The 17,686-nt window shown below is 47.9% G+C and overlaps 2 protein-coding genes across 3 annotated transcripts in view; both read left to right on the top strand.

Annotated features, from left to right (window-relative positions):
- Window positions 1-17,686, top strand: part of TNK1 (tyrosine kinase non receptor 1) — a 104,913-nt gene that overhangs the window by 41,967 nt on the left and 45,260 nt on the right. The gene's annotated exons all lie outside the window — the stretch shown is intronic.
- TMEM95 (transmembrane protein 95) lies at window positions 4,298-16,358 on the top strand. Of its 2 annotated transcripts, XM_083472861.1 has the most exons (7): window positions 4,338-5,056; window positions 6,308-6,364; window positions 6,538-6,618; window positions 9,133-9,153; window positions 14,118-14,198; window positions 14,848-14,935; window positions 15,669-16,358. In XM_083472861.1, the coding sequence occupies exons 1-7, from the start codon at window positions 4,666-4,668 to the stop codon at window positions 15,712-15,714; spliced, it is 765 nt and encodes a 254-aa protein (XP_083328987.1). In that variant the 5' UTR covers window positions 4,338-4,665; the 3' UTR covers window positions 15,715-16,358. The 2 variants fall into 2 exon arrangements, with proteins under 2 accessions (XP_083328986.1, XP_083328987.1); XM_083472860.1 differs by lacking the exons at window positions 14,118-14,198; window positions 14,848-14,935; window positions 15,669-16,358 and having other exon boundaries at window positions 4,298-5,056; window positions 9,133-9,635.

Genomic DNA, 17,686 nt, shown 5'->3' with positions numbered 1-17,686 from the left:
GTTTTTTAAGGGGTTGTTTTTAAAAGTCTGGAACGGATCGATCCGTTTCGCGTTACTTTCTATGGGAAAGCGCGCCTTGGTTTTGGAGTGCTTTGGTTTTGGAACGGACTTCCGAAACGGATTAAGTTGGCTGAGACCCTCCCTGCCCGTGGACTGTCTCGCCAGAGTGGTGCATGCTCTGGTTATCTCCCGCTTGGACTACTGCAATGCGCTCTATGTGGGGCTACCTTTGAAGGTGACCCGGAAACTACAACTAATCCAGAATGCAACAGCTGGACTGGGGACTGGGAGCGGCCCCTAAGGCCACATAACACCGGTCTTGAAAGACCTACATTGGCTCCCAGTACGTTTCCGAGCACAATTCAAAGTGTTGGTGCTGACCTTGAAAGCCCTAAACGGCCTCAAAGGCCCAGTATACCTGAAGGAGCGTCTCCATCCCCATCGTTCTGCCCAGACCCTGAGGTCCAGCTCCGAGGGCCTTCTGGCGGTTCCCTCATTGCGAGAAGTGAGGTTACAGGGAACCAGGCAGAGGGCCTTCTCGGTGGTGGCGCCCGCCCAGTGGAACACCCTCCCTTCAGATGTCAAGGAAATAAGCAGCTATTTTATTTTTAAAAGACATCTGAAGGCAGCCCTGTTCAGGGAGGTTTTTAATATTTAATGCTGTATTGTTTTAACACTCGATTGAAAGCTGCCCAGAGTGGCTGGGGAAACTTAGCCAGATGGGTGGGGTATAAATAATAAATTATTATTATTATTATTTGAGAACCAATGTACCGCTGTAATGGGCTAGATCATGTCCAGCAAAAGGCTCTCCTCCTGGCCGGCTTTTTGAATTGCTGTGTCCTTTAGGAGCTGCTTGCAGCTCTGTGAACTGACCGGTAGAGGGAGAAAAATCTCTCTCTCTCTCTCTCTCTTGGCAGGTCAAAGCACAAAAGAGGCATTACATTAGACTTATTTACAGACCTGCGTCGTCACCCTGTACCTGCTAAACCTGTTCAGGCTCGCAACACCCACACATCCCTCCTCCTCCTCTGTGGATCTATGCGCAAGCTCTGATGTGGCGCATCTTAAGTACTTGGCAACAGGCCCCAACACGCACTGATTAAATATTGAATCTTCTTCAAAGCAGGCCTGTCACGCCGGCACACTTTTAATGCGTAACGCACAGCAAAGCTTCCCTGGGCTGGCTCTGTTTTCTAAGCTGGAGGTGGTGGTGGGGAATGCCCTCCGCACATGCGCAGAGGTACTATCTTCTTGACTAGCCACATGGCCTAAGAGCTGGTGCCTTGGGTGTTTGGAGGCTCGAGTCGCTCTCTCTGAAATGCTTGTCTTCTGAATCTGACGCAGCGCGGGAATGAAGAGGCTCTCACAATCACATGTTCTCACTCTCCGTCATGCAGTGTTAGAAACTGAGATATGAACACTAGGAACTAAAGAGCACCTTAAACCATGGTTACGGGCGCAACAACAGAATGTCCAGGCGCACTTTTTTAATAAGATTGCAAAGCTGAAAATGAATGAGCTGCACCTAAAGTATTATAGTGGTACCTTGGAACTTAATCCGTTCCGCAAGTCCGTTCCAAAACCAAAGCGTTCCAAAACCAAGGCGCACTTTCCCATAGAAAGTAACGCAAAACGCGTTAATCCGTTCCAGACTTTTAAAAACAACCCCTTAAAAAAGAGCAATGTAACATGATTTTTACTCTCTAAGGAGACCATCGATCCATAAAATGGAAGCAATAAACAATGTACACAATCAATCACAAAAACAAAACACAAAAAAACAGGGACAATTTTGTTGTTGACAAAGGACAGCTGGACATATAAAGAGCCCCATTACCTTCAGTAGCTGAGGGCCTCGTCCAACCTAAATCCAGCCCTGGGTGGATGAGTGGTCAGAGAGGGAAGAGGCAACGGGGCTAAGTGAGTCTAAGTCCAGAAGTGGAAGCAGGAGAGTGAGGTGACCAAGGGGCAGAGATGAGTCTGACTGGCAAAGACCCCAGGGTGTCTCCCCCTCCTGCTGTGACAAGAACCCCCTGCCTGGTCTCCCAGAACCATAAGAGGCGTGAAGAGGACAGAGCGTTGAGAGACAAGGTGTTAGTGAAGTCTCAGATTGCTTGGGAAGGACCTGGCCAAGGAGGAGCCGTAGGGAGCTGTGGAAAGGCCCACAACCGCCTCCTAGAGGCAAGATCTACCAAGAAACTGGATTGTTGTTGTTTAGTCGTTTAGTCGTGTCCGCCTCTTCGTGACCCCCTGGACCAGAGCACACCAGGCACTCCTGTCTTCCACTGCCTCCCGCAGTTTGGTCAAACTCATGCTGGTCGCTTTGAGAACACTGTCCCACCATCTTGTCCTCTGTCATTCCCTTCTCCTTGCGCCCTCCATCTTTCCCAACATCAGGGTCTTTTCCAGGGAGTCTTCTCTTCTCATGAGGTGGCCAAAGTCTTGGAGCCTCAGCTTCAGGATCTGTCCTTCCAGTGAGCACTCAGGGCTGATTTCCTTCCGAATGGAGAGGTTGGATCTTCTCGCAGTCCATGGGACTCTCAAGAGTCTCCTCCAGCACCAGAATTCAAAAGCATCCATTCTTCAGCGATCAGCCTTCTTGATGGTCCAGCTCTCACTTCCATACATCACTACTGGGAAACTGGATAGTAGCCATCAATAACCTTTTCCTCCTCCACAAATTGGCCCACTCCTTTTTTTAAAGCCGTCCAAGATGGTGGAAATGTTGTGGGAGGGAGTTCCGCAGTTGACCTTTTCAAGGCACAGAGGATTTTCTTTTCTTTCTCCTTAATCTTGCAGGATGTTGTTCTGGGAATGTTCAGGGTGGCAGGAGAGGATATACTGTTTATTCATATCCTTCCTAACTTGCGCTAGCAAGTTCCTTTACTTAGAGTGCATTCCCCTTTCCGCAGCAGAAAACCTGTTGCAAACTCGTGTGAGTTTTTGAAGACAATATGCAATTCAATCTGGCTTGTCCAGGTTGAAATGCGTTTTAATATTTCCCCTTGAATCCCTCCTAAAAGAATAAAGACACCACAGTCTTACTCATAAGCAATAGAAATAAAGTTTACTCACGACCAGGCAGAGCGCAGTGTGATCCCTGAAGGCAGGCTTGAGGCCAGTGATGGCCAGACTTGGCCCTCCAGCTGTTTTGGGACTACAACTCCCATCATCCCTAGCTAACAGGACCAGAGGTCAAGGATGATGGGAACTGTAGTCCCCAAACAGCTGGAGGGCCAAGTTTGGCCGTCACTGTTTTAGGCTTAAAGTTTCACACATATAGCAACAGGTTTACCCCATAAGGGAGATTTGCCTAGTGACCGCAGGCTAGCAGTGCAGCAGTTCACAGGACGAAAGGAAGATGGAGAAGAGGGATAGGGGAAACATGTCTTGGCCTTTGACTAGGTCTGATAAGGTCATGCCCACCCACTAGTCACATGCAAAAGGATGGATGCTCCAGGCCAGGGGGAACAGGAAGTTTAGAACGGGTTGGACCAAACATCCCCTCGCTCGTCCACTCTAGGAAAACACGGAATGTTGTACTTGACTGCTCCCAGTGGATCACATAATATAATTGCTACGGAAGAATCTAGGTGTGAGGCTGCTCAGTCACCCAGCTGGTTGGGCAGAGATCGCAGGTCCCTGCGGAATAAAGGAAGGAGCCCAGCCACCAACCGGAGCAAACAGCTGTAGACCAAAGTTTATTGCGCAACAGGTTCAAAGAGGAATTTTGAACCTCGAGGATGGGGGGACAAGGACTTTTAAAACTTTCCCACCATATCCCAGAATACAGTTCGTACAGCCTCATTGCCACATCACTGACATGTCACAAAAGGGGAGGGGTAGACAGGGGTTACACTAGTATAACCTTGGCAAACATGTCCAGACAAGTCCTTGGTACAAGATTGGCATAAGGGCAAGACCCAGGTATAAGATGAGCAGAGGCAAACACCTCTAAAGTCCCACCACCCAAAGTCGAATAGAACTTCCTTTGCATGTCTGGACCCCTTGGCAAGTCCGGTGATGGGATTAGGCTTTCCTTGGCCAAAAATCAGCTCAGCAATTGTCACCTCTGGGAACTTCCTGGAGTCCTTTTCAAGGGGGAAATAGCTTTGGAATGGAGGAAACTGGCAAAGGAGTTGATTTTATATTATTTTTAAAGCTAGGTAACTTCCCTGAGCTGTCGAGTTGAAAGGATACATTCAGGCATAATATTTGTAACATTTAACTTTAAAGATGTGCCCCCCTGTAATTTCTATAATAATAATAATAATAATAATAATAATAATAATAATAATAATAATAATAATAATTTATATCCCACCCATCTGGCTGGGTTTCCCCAGCCACTCTGGGCGACTTCCAACCGAATATTAAAATCAATACAGCATCAGACATTAAAAACTTCCCTAAACAGGGCCGCCTTCAGTTGTCTTTTAAAAGTAAAATAGTTGTTTATTGCCTTGACAACTGCTGGGAGGGCGTTCCACAGGGCGGGCGCCACCACCGAGAAGGCCCTCTGCCTGGTTCCCTGTAACCTCACATCTCACAGGGAGGGAACCGCCAGAAGGCCCTCGGAGCTGGATCTCAGTGTCCGGGCTGGACGATGGGGGTGGAGACGCTCCTTCAGGTATACAGGACCGAGGCCATAGTTGTCCCTTTATGAACAGAGCCCCCGCCCCAGGACTCTGGAACCGGTTGCCCTGGCGGCAGCTTAGAACCCCGACCCAAAGAACCAAAAGGGTTCTGGAATGTGTTCCGCCAGCCACGCCTACAGCTTTTCTGGTGGGCCCACCGATGGCCCTTTCCAAAGTGTTCTCCGCTCCAAGGGCTCTGGGACCGGGCTCTCGGTCGCCCGCGACTCTGGCTCTGCTGCTCCTGCTCCTCGCCTGCGAGAGCCCCGAGACGGAGGGGTGCATCCACTGCGGACTCCATTCCAAGAACCTGAAGACCCGCTTTGCCCACCTGTGCGCCCAATACCGAGAGCGTTACCGCCAGGCAAACTGTACCAGTTATCCCTGGGGCAGAGAGTCCTCCCTGGGCTTGGCCTTAGGTAGAGAAAACGGGGCTCTTCGGGGATGTCTGGAAAGGGACATCATTTATTATTTGTTAACGACAACAATTAGAACATCACTGTTATTATTTCTGTACACACTGATGGAACGTCACTGTTAGTATTTCTGTCGGCATCGTGCAACATCACTATTATTAGTTTTGTATGCCTGACCGGAATGCCACTGTTATTATTTCTGTATGCATCCTATTAGCATAGTCGCTCAGATCAATATTATTAGTGGTAATAATAACAATATATTCTTATGGGTGGCAACAGGGGTGGGGCTCCCCCTATATTTCCCTGTGGGTTATCTCTTTGGGGGGCAGGTGTCCACATGCTGGTGGTGGGTGGGGCCAGAGGGGGGAAAGGGGGCAGAGGAAGAGATAATAATAATAATAATAATAATAATAATAATAATAATAATATGAATTTCTAGGTGGTCTGCATTCTAGTTAGGCAAAAGCCTAGAGGTTTCTACCTGCACACAATCACACGTATATAATGCCAGAAGGTTCAGGACAAATGAAAGTGCTTCTCCCTTGATAGTTGACCTGTGGAACTCAATCCCACAAGAAGTAGAGATAGCTGTTAAAAATTAGACAAACTAAGGGGAGATATCACCACAGTTCTTCAGAGGGATTGCGTTTTTCAGAATCCACCGAAGTACTTTCGTAAGCTCGTTATTCCTCGGAGCTGGACCTCAGTGTCCGGGCAGAACGATGGGGGTGGAGACGCTCCTTCAGGTCTACTGGGCCTTTGAGGCTGTTTAGGGCTTTCAAGGTCAGCGCCGACACTTTGAATTGTGCTCGGAAACGTCCTGGGAGCCAGTGTAGGTCTTTCAAGACCAGTGTTATATGGTCTCCCAGTCAGCAGTCTAGCTGCCGCATTCTGGATTAATTGCAGCTTCCGGGTCACCTTCAAAGGTAGCCCCACGTAGAGCGCATGGCAGTAGTCCAAGCGGGAGATAACCAGAGCATGCGCCACTCTGGCGAGACAGTCTGCGGGCAGGGAGGGTCTCATCCTGCGCACCAGATGGAGCTGGTAGACAGCTGCCCTGGACACAGAACTGACCTGCGCCTCCATGGACAGCACTGAGTCCAAAATGACTCCCAGGCTCCCATTCAGGACCAGGGAGTCCCTCACACCCGCCCACCCCCTGTCCCCCCAAAACAGTACTTCTGGGGGTGGCAGGTGTTGCAGAGCACCGTGGCTCATGCAAGGCTCCCCTTTCTGCCCTCCCACCTGCAGATGACATGTCCCTGGATCTGCTGCTGGAAAAAACACACCGAGTCTTTCGTGTTATAGGTAAGGAGCAGTTTGGACTGAGCAGATTTCAGAGGGTGGCCCTCCCTTGGGACAATGGGCTTAAAATGAAGGAAGGGGTGTGTGTGAAAACTCTCGCTTTTGCATCAGTCTAGAGAAGCTGCTGGTGGCGGCAGAAGTGGGATTATCATTCTCTCATCCCTTCTCCCCGCCAGAAATAAACCAGAGCCTCGCTGACTTCCCAAAATATTGGAACTGGCTTCATGAAGTCAAGATACCAGAACAGAGCAGAGAAGGTACGAGAAAGGATGTCCAGTCTGTATTTGAAAAGTAATTGTGACGATCAAATTACCTTTGTAGGTTTGCAAGAAGTTTTGTGAGGTGAATTATTGGAACTATTGCAAAAATGAATAAAGGGGAGGATGGTTGGTTAAGATAAATAAAGGCAATATGAATTTAAGAAATGCACAAGAAGTGATAAAAACGGTGGATCATCAGAGGTCCTGATGGAAGTCCAAAAAAGATTGTATAAGTGGTGAAGTTCTGTGGTATGCATTATAATTTATATGTTAAAATTAATAAAAATTATTTATAAAAAAGAGAGAGAAAGGATGTTCAGTCTGAAACCCAGTCTGTATTGGGACTGGCCCTGAAATTGTTTAAATACATCTCAGTCACAGAACGTGCTGGAAAAACAGAGGTTGCTTCTGGGCATGGGCAAAGTGTGTTTTCCCTCAAATGTGGGGTTTCGCTTATGCTCATGTGCGCAACATCAGGACGTCAAAATATCACACACATAAATGATAAGTAAATAAATGTTTACTTATACCCCTCCCTCGCCGGCAGGGCAGGGCTCACAGCGGCTAACACCAAATATGAATTACAATAAAACATAATAGAAAAACAATAACAACCACCACCACCACCAGTTAATTAAAATATGGCTTAAAATGCAGCTTAAAATGCAGCCTCATTTTAGTAGTAGCCCATAAATCAAGACCATAAAGGGAGGAAACATCGGATATTCACCCGAGCCAGCTATCCATACTGGTCCTACATGGGTCAGCAAAAAAGCCAGGGGAAAATTTATATACCAAATCCCATATAAGGGGTCAGAGTGAGTCCAAGCTGAAGGCCAGGTGGAACAGCTCCGTCTTGCAGGCCCTGCGGAAAGATGTCAAGTCCCATAGGGCCCTAGTCTCTTGGGACAGAGCGTTCCACCAAGTCGGGGCCAGAGCCGAAAAGGCCCTGGCCCTAGTTGAGACCAATCTAACCACCTTGCGACTGGGGACCTCCAAAATGTTGTCATTTGTGGACCTTAAGGTCCTCCGCGGGGCATACCAGGAGAGGCGGTTTCGCTTATGCTCGCGTGCGCGACACCAGGACGTCACAATATCACACGCATGACATTGACCCCTGCAATGCCCCACGCAATCTAGCCCCTAACCGTTCCCCTATGAAAAACCCCACTGCTGCAGCCCAGTTGCTGAAAGGAGGGATGCTTTGTCACCATATCGCACCTCTGCTCAGAGATTTGCATTTTTGCTACTGGGTGTTGCTGTCAGTATCTAAATCCCTTAACAATCAGGGACCGGATTCACCTGTGAGATTGCCTCGCCCCATAAACACCTCACTTGACCACTTTGATTGGCAGAACTTTCGCTGTTTCCACATGCTACCCGTTCTGCCTTGCTGGGAACCGGATCTTTTGTTGTGGCAGGGCCGACACCTTTGGAACTCCCTGCCACTTGACACCAGGCAGGAGTACCTTCAGCAGTACTCCTCTTGGCGCCTGCTAAAACCACTGTCGCTTAGACAAGCCTGCTCAGACATGCAGAATGTGGGTGTATGTTTCAATCTGCTCTTTAGTTTATTGCCGGTTTTTAAAAAACTCTTTTCACTGATCATTTCATTGTTTTGTTCTCTTTGCAATCTGCTTTGAGGGGATTTTTTAAAAAAGTGGTGTGTAGATTTTATGAAATGAATGAATGAATGAATCATAATCTCACTCATCTGGGACGAGAAGGAAGAGGGTAATTTTTCCTCTCAGAATCTGCCCCCTCGGGCAAAGGAGAAATGATCTGAATCATGCGTGTGGGTGACTAGAAACAGCACTCCCCAAATTGAAAAGCATCCTTCGCTCCAGAAACCTCCAGGGTCCTATCCTGACCTCACAACATAGCTGTCAACCGTCCCTTATTTGGCGGGAAAGTCCCTTATCCCACTGCCGTGTCCCACTGCTGTCCCTTATTGATGATGTCCCTTAAATTTCCCGGGTTTCAAAGGAAGCAGCTCCTCTCCCTCCCTCCCTGCCGGCCAGGGAGGAGGGAGGCTCCAGCTGTGTTGCTTGGCTGCGTTGCTCACCCAATAAGGAGTCTAAGAACGACTGGGGGGTGGAGCTTGCATGCCTTGTGCCAATCAAATCGGCCGCCTTGCCTGGGGACTCGCCTTTGCTCAGCGCTTCCCAGCAGAGAGGTGACGGTGGTTTCCCTTGCTGCATCCCCTTTGCCGGGTTGCTGCGCTGTGGGAACCACCGCTTGAGGCTTCGTTTGGCTGCTGGCTGGGCTTTCTGCCTTTGGCTCGGAGGGGCTCAGAAGTTGAACACACCTGTGCTTGGAAAATCCCTTATTTTGGCTGCTGATCCCTTATTTTCGAGGCTGCTGGTCCCTTATTTTCAAATCTGTACGTTGATAGCTATACCTCACAATTTCCAAGGCAGGAACCAGCCCCAGTCCCTGATAGAAGGCTGGGAAAACTAGCTTGCTAGATGACTGTCTTGCAATAAACCTCTTTTCTCTTTTCTCTTCCAGCGCTGTGCCCTCCGGCTTGCCGTAAGTTCCGGGGATGGGATGGCAGAACGAGAAATACTGGGATCAAGAGCCCCACCTTTATAAAAGATGGGGACACACCCCCTCCCTTATTACATCCCTTCTCAGTGGTGGCTCCAACCTGGTGGAATGCTCTGTCCCAGGAGACCAGGGCCCTGCAGGATTTAACCTCCTTCCGCTGGGCCTGTAAGACAGAGCTATTCTGCCTGGCCTTTCATTTGAATTCAGCCTGATCTTTTATTCCACTTCTCTTCCCTCCCCTTTTTATGAAGATCACCCGCTCTGAGACCCCACAGCTAATTCTCCCCTTGCCTCCTCGCTGGCCCAAGTAGGACCAATTCAGCCAGCTAGCCCTGGGGATTATCTAACTGATTTTTTTTATTGTTATTCATGTTTTTATACTGTATTTTATGCTGCTTTAATAATTAAGTGTTTTAAAGTGTTTTAAATTTGTTGTTAGCCGTTCTGGTTTTTGAACCAGGAAGGGTGGGGTATAAATTTATTATTATTATTATTATTATTATTATTATTATTATTACATTGCCTGCCTACCCACCCCTGGCTACATCCATAGAATGTTGAGTTGGAAGTGACCAAGGGGTCATCTATTCCAACTCCCTGCAATTCAGGAATCTCAGCTAAAATATCCCCGACAGATGTCCACATTGCTTAAAAGAATTTTGGTCTATTACTCAGTTATCTGTGGAAATATCACTATAGCCCGTGCATGGGGTCAAGATTAACATTAATAATAATAACTAATAATAATAATAATAATTGTGCCTTGGGTCGTTAAGCAATTACAGTGGTCACCTTGGTTCTCAAACTTAATCCGTTCCGGAAGTCCGTTCCAAAACCAAAGCATTCCAAAACCGAGGCGCGCTTTCCCATAGAAAGTAATGCAAAACGGATTAATCTGTTCCAGACTTTATAAAGCAACTCCTAAAACAGCAATTTAACGTGAATTTTACTGTCTGACGAAACCATGGATCCATAAAATGAAAGCAATAAACAATGTACAGTGGTACCTCGGGTTAAGTACTTAATTTGTTCCGGAGGTCCATTCTTAACCCGAAACTGTTCTTAACCTGAAGCACCACTTTAGCTAATGGGGCCTCCTGCTGCCACCGCACCGCCGGAACCCAATTTCTGTTCTTATCCTGAAGCAAAGTTCTTAACCTGAAGCACTATTTCTGGGCTAGCGGAGTCTGTAACCTGAAGCGTATGTAACCTGAAGTGTATGTAACCCAAGGTACCACTGTACTGCACACACACAATCAATCAATCAATCAATCAATCAATCAATCAATCAGTAGCTGAACTGGGTTCCACACAGTCACAAAAACAAAACAAAAAGCCACAAAAACGCAAAATAAATAGCAAAAACAGACAGATCTCAGCGTAACACTCAGAACGGAAGCGTGGCACTCAAAACGGAGCACGTTTGGCTTCTGAAAAAAGTTCGCAAACCGGAACACTTCCGGGTTTGCAGCGTTTGGGTTCCAAGTTGTTTGAGTACCAAGGCGTTTGAGAACCAAGGGACCACTGTAGTTGGTTAGATGAATCAATTAAAAACTGTTAGCAGCCACCGGGAATAGCATCCCGGTTATCTGGGTGACGTGGTTTTAAAAAATTGAGTGTTGTTTTTTAAACATGTATTAAAAACTGCAGGCAGCAACTGCCGCCTCTCTGAGCCGCGATTCCTGTATTGGAGAATTGCTGCTGCCAACCTGTGTCAACAGCACTAAGCTAGGTGGAACAAGGTTTTCCGCATAAGGTTTCAGCATAAGGTGGCTGCCGTCTGGGCTCCTGCAGTGCACCCCGAAGTCCAGGAGGGCGCCTGGTTGGGGAAGTCTGATCTGCTCCCACTGGGAGTGGCTCTCACAAAAGGCACTTCTCATCTCCTGATCCTTTGAATCAAAGATGCTGCCGGCCAGGGACCAAACCATAGCTGTCAACCGTCCCGTATTTGACGGGAAAGTCCCTTATCCCAGCGCCGTGTCCTGCTGCTGTCCCTTATTGATGATGTCCCTTAAATTTTCCGGGTTTCAAAGGAAGCAGCTCCTCTCCCTCCCTCCCTCCCTGCCGGCCAGGGAGGAGGGAGGCTCCAACTGTGTTGCTTGGCTGTGTGGCTCACCCAATAAGGAGTCTGAGAACGACTGGGGGGTGGAGCTTGCATGCCTTGTGCCAATCAAATTGGCCGCGTTGCCTGGGGACTCACCTTTGCTCAGCGCTTCCCAGCGGAGAGGTGACGGTGGTTTTCCTTGCTGCGTCCCCTTTGCCGGGTTGCTGCGCTGTGGGAACCACCGCTTGAGGCTTCGTTTGGCTGCTGGCTGGGCTTTCTGCCTTTGGCTCAGAGGGGCTCAGAAGTTGAACATACCTGTGCCCTGAAAATCCCTTATTTTGGCTGCTGATCCCTTATTTTCGAGGCTGCTGGTCCCTTATTTTCAAATCTGTAAATTGACAGCTATGGACTGAACCCAGGCTGCCTCTTCCCTGTGCAAAGCAAGAAGGGCTTGTGGCTAAGCCGGGTTTCCAAAAATTTGGGTCTCCATCTGTTTTGGACTACAACTCCCATCATCCCCAGCTAGTAGGTCCGGCGGTGAGGCTAAGATGGGAGTTGTAGACCCCCAAAACAGTTGCGCAAACTCTGGCTGGCAGAAGGAACCGGAGAACACACTGCCTGAAAAGCGGGGGATGATCCCACCCAGAAATGGAAGCAAGAGGAAATACCGTCAATAGAAGAATGGAGACTGAAATTGACAGGCTATGGGGAACTGGATAAATTAACTGGGAAAATCAGATACACCAAAGACCAAAAGTTCATCGAAGACTGGGGAAAGTTTGTAGATTATCTGAAAAACATATGTGGAGTGAACACAACGCTAGTGGGATTTCAGGAGGCACTGCAAAAATAGAGAAGTATTGTTAATATGAAATAGTGGGAGAAGGGAAGTATAATGGCAATACGAAAGAAGGGAATGTGTAACTAAAGTTATAAATACGGATGATTGTCAGAGACGCTGAAGGAAGTTCAAAAAAGAGACAATTGGTTGTATTTTGGATAAAAATGTATAATTGTATGCAAAATCAATAAAAAATTATTATAAAAAAAACAAAAAAGAAAAGAAAAGAAAAGCAGGGGATGATCCCTACTCGCAAATCAATAGTCAATAGTAACAAAAACTAATCCATTCAAAAGTATGTATTCTGACAAGGATTACAAACTCAAATAGAGATTACGAAACTCAAAAGGAGATTACAAACTCAAACTCATAAAAATACGTACGACACAATAATTCATTACAGAATTAGAGGTAAGAGTTTAGAGATAAGAATTAGAGATAACAGGATACAGTGGTACCTCGGGTTAAGCACTTAATTCGTTCCGGAGGTCCGTTCTTAACCTGAAGCACCACTTTAGCTAATGGGGCCTCCTGCTGCTGCCGTGCCGCCACTGCACAATTTCTGTTCTCATCCTGAAACAAAGTTCTTAACCTGAAGCACTATTTCTGGGTTAGCAGAGTCTGTAACTTGAAGTGTCTGTAACCTGAAGCGTATGTAACCCGAGGTACCATTGTATATTTATGTGAAAGTCTTCAAACTTACACAACCCCTTTAAAAATTAGGTAAGGATGCTTTTGAATTCTGGTGCTGGAGGAGACTCTTGAGAGTCCCATGGACTGCAAGAAGATCCAACCTCTCCATTCTGAAGGAAATCAGCCCTGAGTGCTCACTGGAAGGACAGATCCTGAAGCTGAGGCTCCAAGACTTTGGCCACCTCAGGAGAAGAGAAAACTCCCTGGAAAAGACCCTGATGTTGGGAAAGATAGAGGGCCCAAGGAGAAGGGGACGACAGAGGACGAGGTGGTGGGACAGTGTTGTGGAAGCTACCAGCATGAGTTTGACCAAACTGCGGGAGGCAGTGGAAGACAGGAGTGCCTGGCGTGCTCTGGTCCAGGGGTCACGAAGAGGCGGACATGACTAAACGACTAACCAACAACAACAACAACAGCATCTCTACTCATAAACTCTTTTTTTAAATACTGTAACGAATTATTGTGTTATACATATCCTTATGAGTTTGAGTTTGTAATCTCTATTTGAGTTTGCAATCCATGTCGGAATACATACTTTTGAATGGATTAGTTTTTGTTACTATTGACTATTGATTTGCCAGTAGGGACCACTCCCACTATTGAATCTTACATTGGCCTGAGTTCTTGGTGTGCTTTTTTTCTTGGTATATTTAATAACAAGAACTCCAACTTATTTAATGAAAAGCAGAGGATGGCTGCTGCCGCCCAGTGTAGACAGCATGGAGCTTCATGGACCTCAGCTTCTGAGGGAGTCATTCCCAAAGCTGTCAACTTACAGATTTGAAAATAAGGGACCAGCAGCCTCGAAAATAAGGGATCAGCAGCCAAAATAAGGGATTTTCAGGGCACAGGTATGTTCAGCTTCTGAGCCAAAGGCAGAAAGCCCAGCCAGCAGCCAAACGAAGCCTCAAGCGGTGGTTCCCACAGCGCAGCAACCCGGCAAAGGGGATGCAGCAAGGGAAACCACCGTCCCCTCTCCGCTGGGAAGCGCTGAGCAAAGGCGAGTCCCCAGGCAAGGCGGCCAATTTGATTGGCACAAGGCATGCAAGCTCCACCCCCCAGTCGTTCTCAGGCTCCTTATTGGGTGAGCAACGCAGCCAAGCAACACAGCTGGAGCCTCCCTCCTCCCTGGCCGGCAGGGAGGGAGGGAGGGAGAGGAGCTGCTTCCTTTGAAACCCGGGAAATTTAAGGGACATCATCAATAAGGGACCGCAGCGGAACACAGCGCTGGGATAAGGGACTGTCCCGCCAAATAAGGGACGGTTGACAGCTATGGTCCTTCCCCTCTGTCAGAGGAGGTGGGGGGTTCTGAGGCCTCTGCCCCACACCCTCACCTGACCCCCCTTCCCTCCTGACCCCCATTTCCAGAGGGATCAGCCTTGGTGTGGAACTGTACCACTTGCCGGAGAGTAGAGCTGCGCTGCTGGGATATGAAGACCTGTTACCCAGGTGAGGAGTTTCTCTCTCCTTTGCTGCCATAATTAATAATAATAATAATAATAATAATAATAATAATAATAATAATATTTATACCCCGCCAGTCTGGCTGGGTTTCCCCGGCTGCTCTGGGCGGTTCCCAACAGAACACTAAAAATAGAATAAAAACAGTATTAAAAAGCACCCTGTCTCTTATGCAAACCCTCTGGGTGTACCATTCCCACCCCTCCTTGGCCAGTCCTGGCCCCCTCCCTCCCTCCCCATTTATTTTCCAGGGTCCACCCTACTTGCCAGTTTTCCAGGGACAGCCCTGGATCGACAGACGCCATCCTGGTTTCTGGTTTGATCCCTGTATGTCCCGCTTTCCCTTAGAACCGGGCACAGGGCCTTCTTGGTGGTGGCGCCTGCCCTGTTGAACTCCCTCCCACCACATGTCAAGGAAATAAAGAACTAGCTGACTTTTAGAAGACACCTGAAGGGAGCCCTGTTTATTGAAGCTTTTAGTGTTTGATGTTTTATCACATTATTATTATTATTATTATTATTATTATTATTATTATTATTATTATTATTATTTTGGGAGCCACCCAAGACCTTCCTGGTCTCTTCCAAGCACACCTTCCTCTCCTACCCATTTCTCTCCCTCTCTTTCTCCCCACAGAGGGCGGAGGTCTGGAAAAAATCACCCGGTTAATCTGCTCCATCTCTGGGTCCTGCCTTTTCCTGGGCATCGTCTCTTGTGCTCTCGAGTAAGTGGGGCACCCCATGGAGGAGGATGGAGGGGGCAAAGGGGGAGGGGCATTGCTGATAAGAGAATACCAATTAATGGGATAATGGACAGTACAGTGGTGCCTTGGTTCTCAAACTTGATCCGTTCCCGAAGTCCGTTCCAAAACCAAAGCGCGTTCCAAAACCGAGGCACAATTTCCCATAGAAAGTAATGCAAAACAGATTAACCCGTTCCAGACTTTTAAAAGCAACCCCTTAAAAAACAGTAACTGAACATGAATTTTACTCTCTAACGAGACCGCCGATCCATAAAATGAAAGCAATAAACACAATGCAAAATAAATAAAGGACGTCTTCACACGGCACATAGTTAGACTGCAGAACTGCCTGACACAGCCTGGATGGCTTTGAAAAGGGGACAGGGCAAATTCACTGCGCTCCGCAGTTCGAGGCAAAATAAATAGCAACTCCCTGCTGTGGCAGGGAGTTCCGCAGTCTAACCGTGTGCCACGTGAAGACATCCTTCCTTTTCTCTGCCCTGAATCTCCCAGCCAGTGTCTCTGGATGCAACCGTGTGTGTGTGTGTTTTCCACTCCTGTTTCACGACACCAGAAGCGTCACAACACCACACGCACCCGGCATAGTTTCTGACTGAATCACTCTGCAAAGAAACGAAAAGAGAAGGGGGGGGCGGGAGGGAGTCTGTGCAAACCGGTTTCCCGATGATGAATATTTTCCTTTCCTCTTTGTCAGGTTTTGGCTCCGCGCGAACACGAGAGAAGAGGAGGGGCCGGTATAGGAAAGGGGAGCAAAATGCTTGCAGGCCCCTCCATAATCTCCTCCTTTGCACATGAAGGGGGGGGGGCGTTGTATAAGAGTCAAAATACGTGAGGCACGAGCTGGAAGAAGCGATGCTAGCGACACCCAACATCGTGCAAGCAATGTTCAGGACACAGAGGTCTTGGCTCTGACTGCGTCCCATAAGCACATGTGCAAAATAACTGCACTTTTTTAAAAAATGCACAGATCTGCATGTAATTCCAAAAAAGCCATTTTTATTCAGTTATATATAGGAAAAAACAGCACATATTCAGCTGCAAACAGGAACACTAGAAAGCGCCGATAATTCCCCCCCTCTCCGCTGCTATAACTCCCTAGGTGCAGAATTATCCCATGTTATGAAATGTAGATTTATTTATATTCCAGTTCAATCGGCCACAGGCTGATTTAAAAGCTCACAGGCAGTGGGTAAGGAAATCAGAGAGCGGGGGGTCTTAAAAAAAAGAAAGAAAGAAACTCTGTTTGTGTTTAAAACGCCCAATCCATTAAATTATCGCCTGATTTAACGAGTTCCAGATTGAAGCATACTGGGTTGGGAGGGGGGGAATTTATTTCATTGCCTTTGTTACAAATGTTTTGTCATAAAACCGAACCCTGCCTTGACGAATCTGCCTGGTTTTTGAAATACTTATTCGCGCGTTAACCTGTGGAACTCCCTGCCACAGGAGGACGACTTTAAAAGAGGCTGGGGCAAATTCATGGAGGAGGAGAGGGCGATGGCTACTAGCCAATATGTCGATGCTCTGAGAGGGTTCTTGAGGTCGGATCCTGCTCACTGGTTTCCCACGGGTATCTGGTTGTCCCCCCGCCACCCCCATGTGAACAAGATAGGCCTGATCCAGCAACCTCTTCTCCTATTCTGGAAGAACCAGGTGCACAAATATAGGCTGAAGGGTCTGTTGTCATTCAACGTCTTTATAAATGACTTGGACGAAGGAGTTGAGGGGATGCTTGTCATATTTGCAGGTGACCCTGTAATAAACGGAAATCTGCCCTTATTCCCTTATGGGGGACACAAGAGCCCTTATAGAGTCCTTTGCAGGTTCTCCATCGGTCGGAGAAAATAACAGAGGCCAACCAGAGAATATTGAGAAGCAAAGCAGCTAGTAAGTTATTGAACTGTTGCAACAAGGTGCCCCCCTCTCACGCAGGAGGACGGAGGAGGACCCAGAACCCAGGTGTGTCCGCCCTTATATAGACATTTTTAATTCCCCACCCTGGAGTCCAAGACCACCCCCAGACACATCATACCTACATCACAGAAGAGGTGGTCTACAGCAGAAATCTGAGCGCGTTGTTTATCTCCTGTCTGGCAGGTTACCTGTTAATGCTCACTTGATTGGATACCCTGGGGAGCCTGGCCAGTCTTTTGTAATGACAAAAACAAAAACGCCCTGAGGATGCCAGCCTGCCAACCGTTGCCCAGCAAATACGAGTTCCGGAATGTGCAAAGGGTGTGTCTGAGCATGTGCAAAGGGCTGCTCGCCTGAGCTCGGCTTTTTCCGGGGCTCATGCTCATGCTCTCGGGCTCCTTCGCCGCCCGTGTTTTGCAAACCGTTCAGAGCTCATCTGAAGCACCGCTGCGCAACCCCAGCCGGTGTTTGGTGCGTGGGCTCTGGGAAACAGCCAAGCGCTTATGGACTGGCACCTGGCGGCTGGTGGAGAGAAAGAGACGCTGTGAGCCTTGCTAGCGCATGGCGGGTGGAAAGGGGGGGGTGCCACTGAGATGCTTTGCTGTCAATGCGTTACATAACAGGCCCAGTTAATTAGTGTTGCCTCCGCCAATTAAATGCTCAATTTACCAATTTGAAAACCTCTGGGGGTTTTTTTCCTGCACTTCCTCAGATGCAAACCAGTGTGGTTTTCTGGGTTCCTATCGCATCTAGCCAAACCCCCTCCTCCTCCTCCTCCTCCTCCTCCTCCTCCTTCTT

Source organism: Podarcis liolepis (genome assembly GCF_965112155.1).
Source record: "Podarcis liolepis genome assembly, chromosome: 13".
NCBI lineage: Eukaryota > Metazoa > Chordata > Lepidosauria > Squamata > Lacertidae > Podarcis > Podarcis liolepis.
The sequence above is the reverse complement of the archived record's forward strand: the minus strand, read 5'-3'. Positions and strand labels throughout refer to the sequence as shown.

Bases quoted from the DNA above. Each gene is read 5' to 3' on its own strand.
- TMEM95 (XM_083472860.1), top strand. From the start codon at position 4,666: ATGAACAGAGCCCCCGCCCCAGGACTCTGGAACCGGTTGCCCTGGCGG. The intron at 5,057-6,307 runs GTAGAGAAAACG...TCCCACCTGCAG, and splicing joins CTCCCTGGGCTTGGCCTTAG to ATGACATGTCCCTGGATCTG. The intron at 6,619-9,132 runs GTACGAGAAAGG...TTTCTCTTCCAG, and splicing joins ACCAGAACAGAGCAGAGAAG to CGCTGTGCCCTCCGGCTTGC.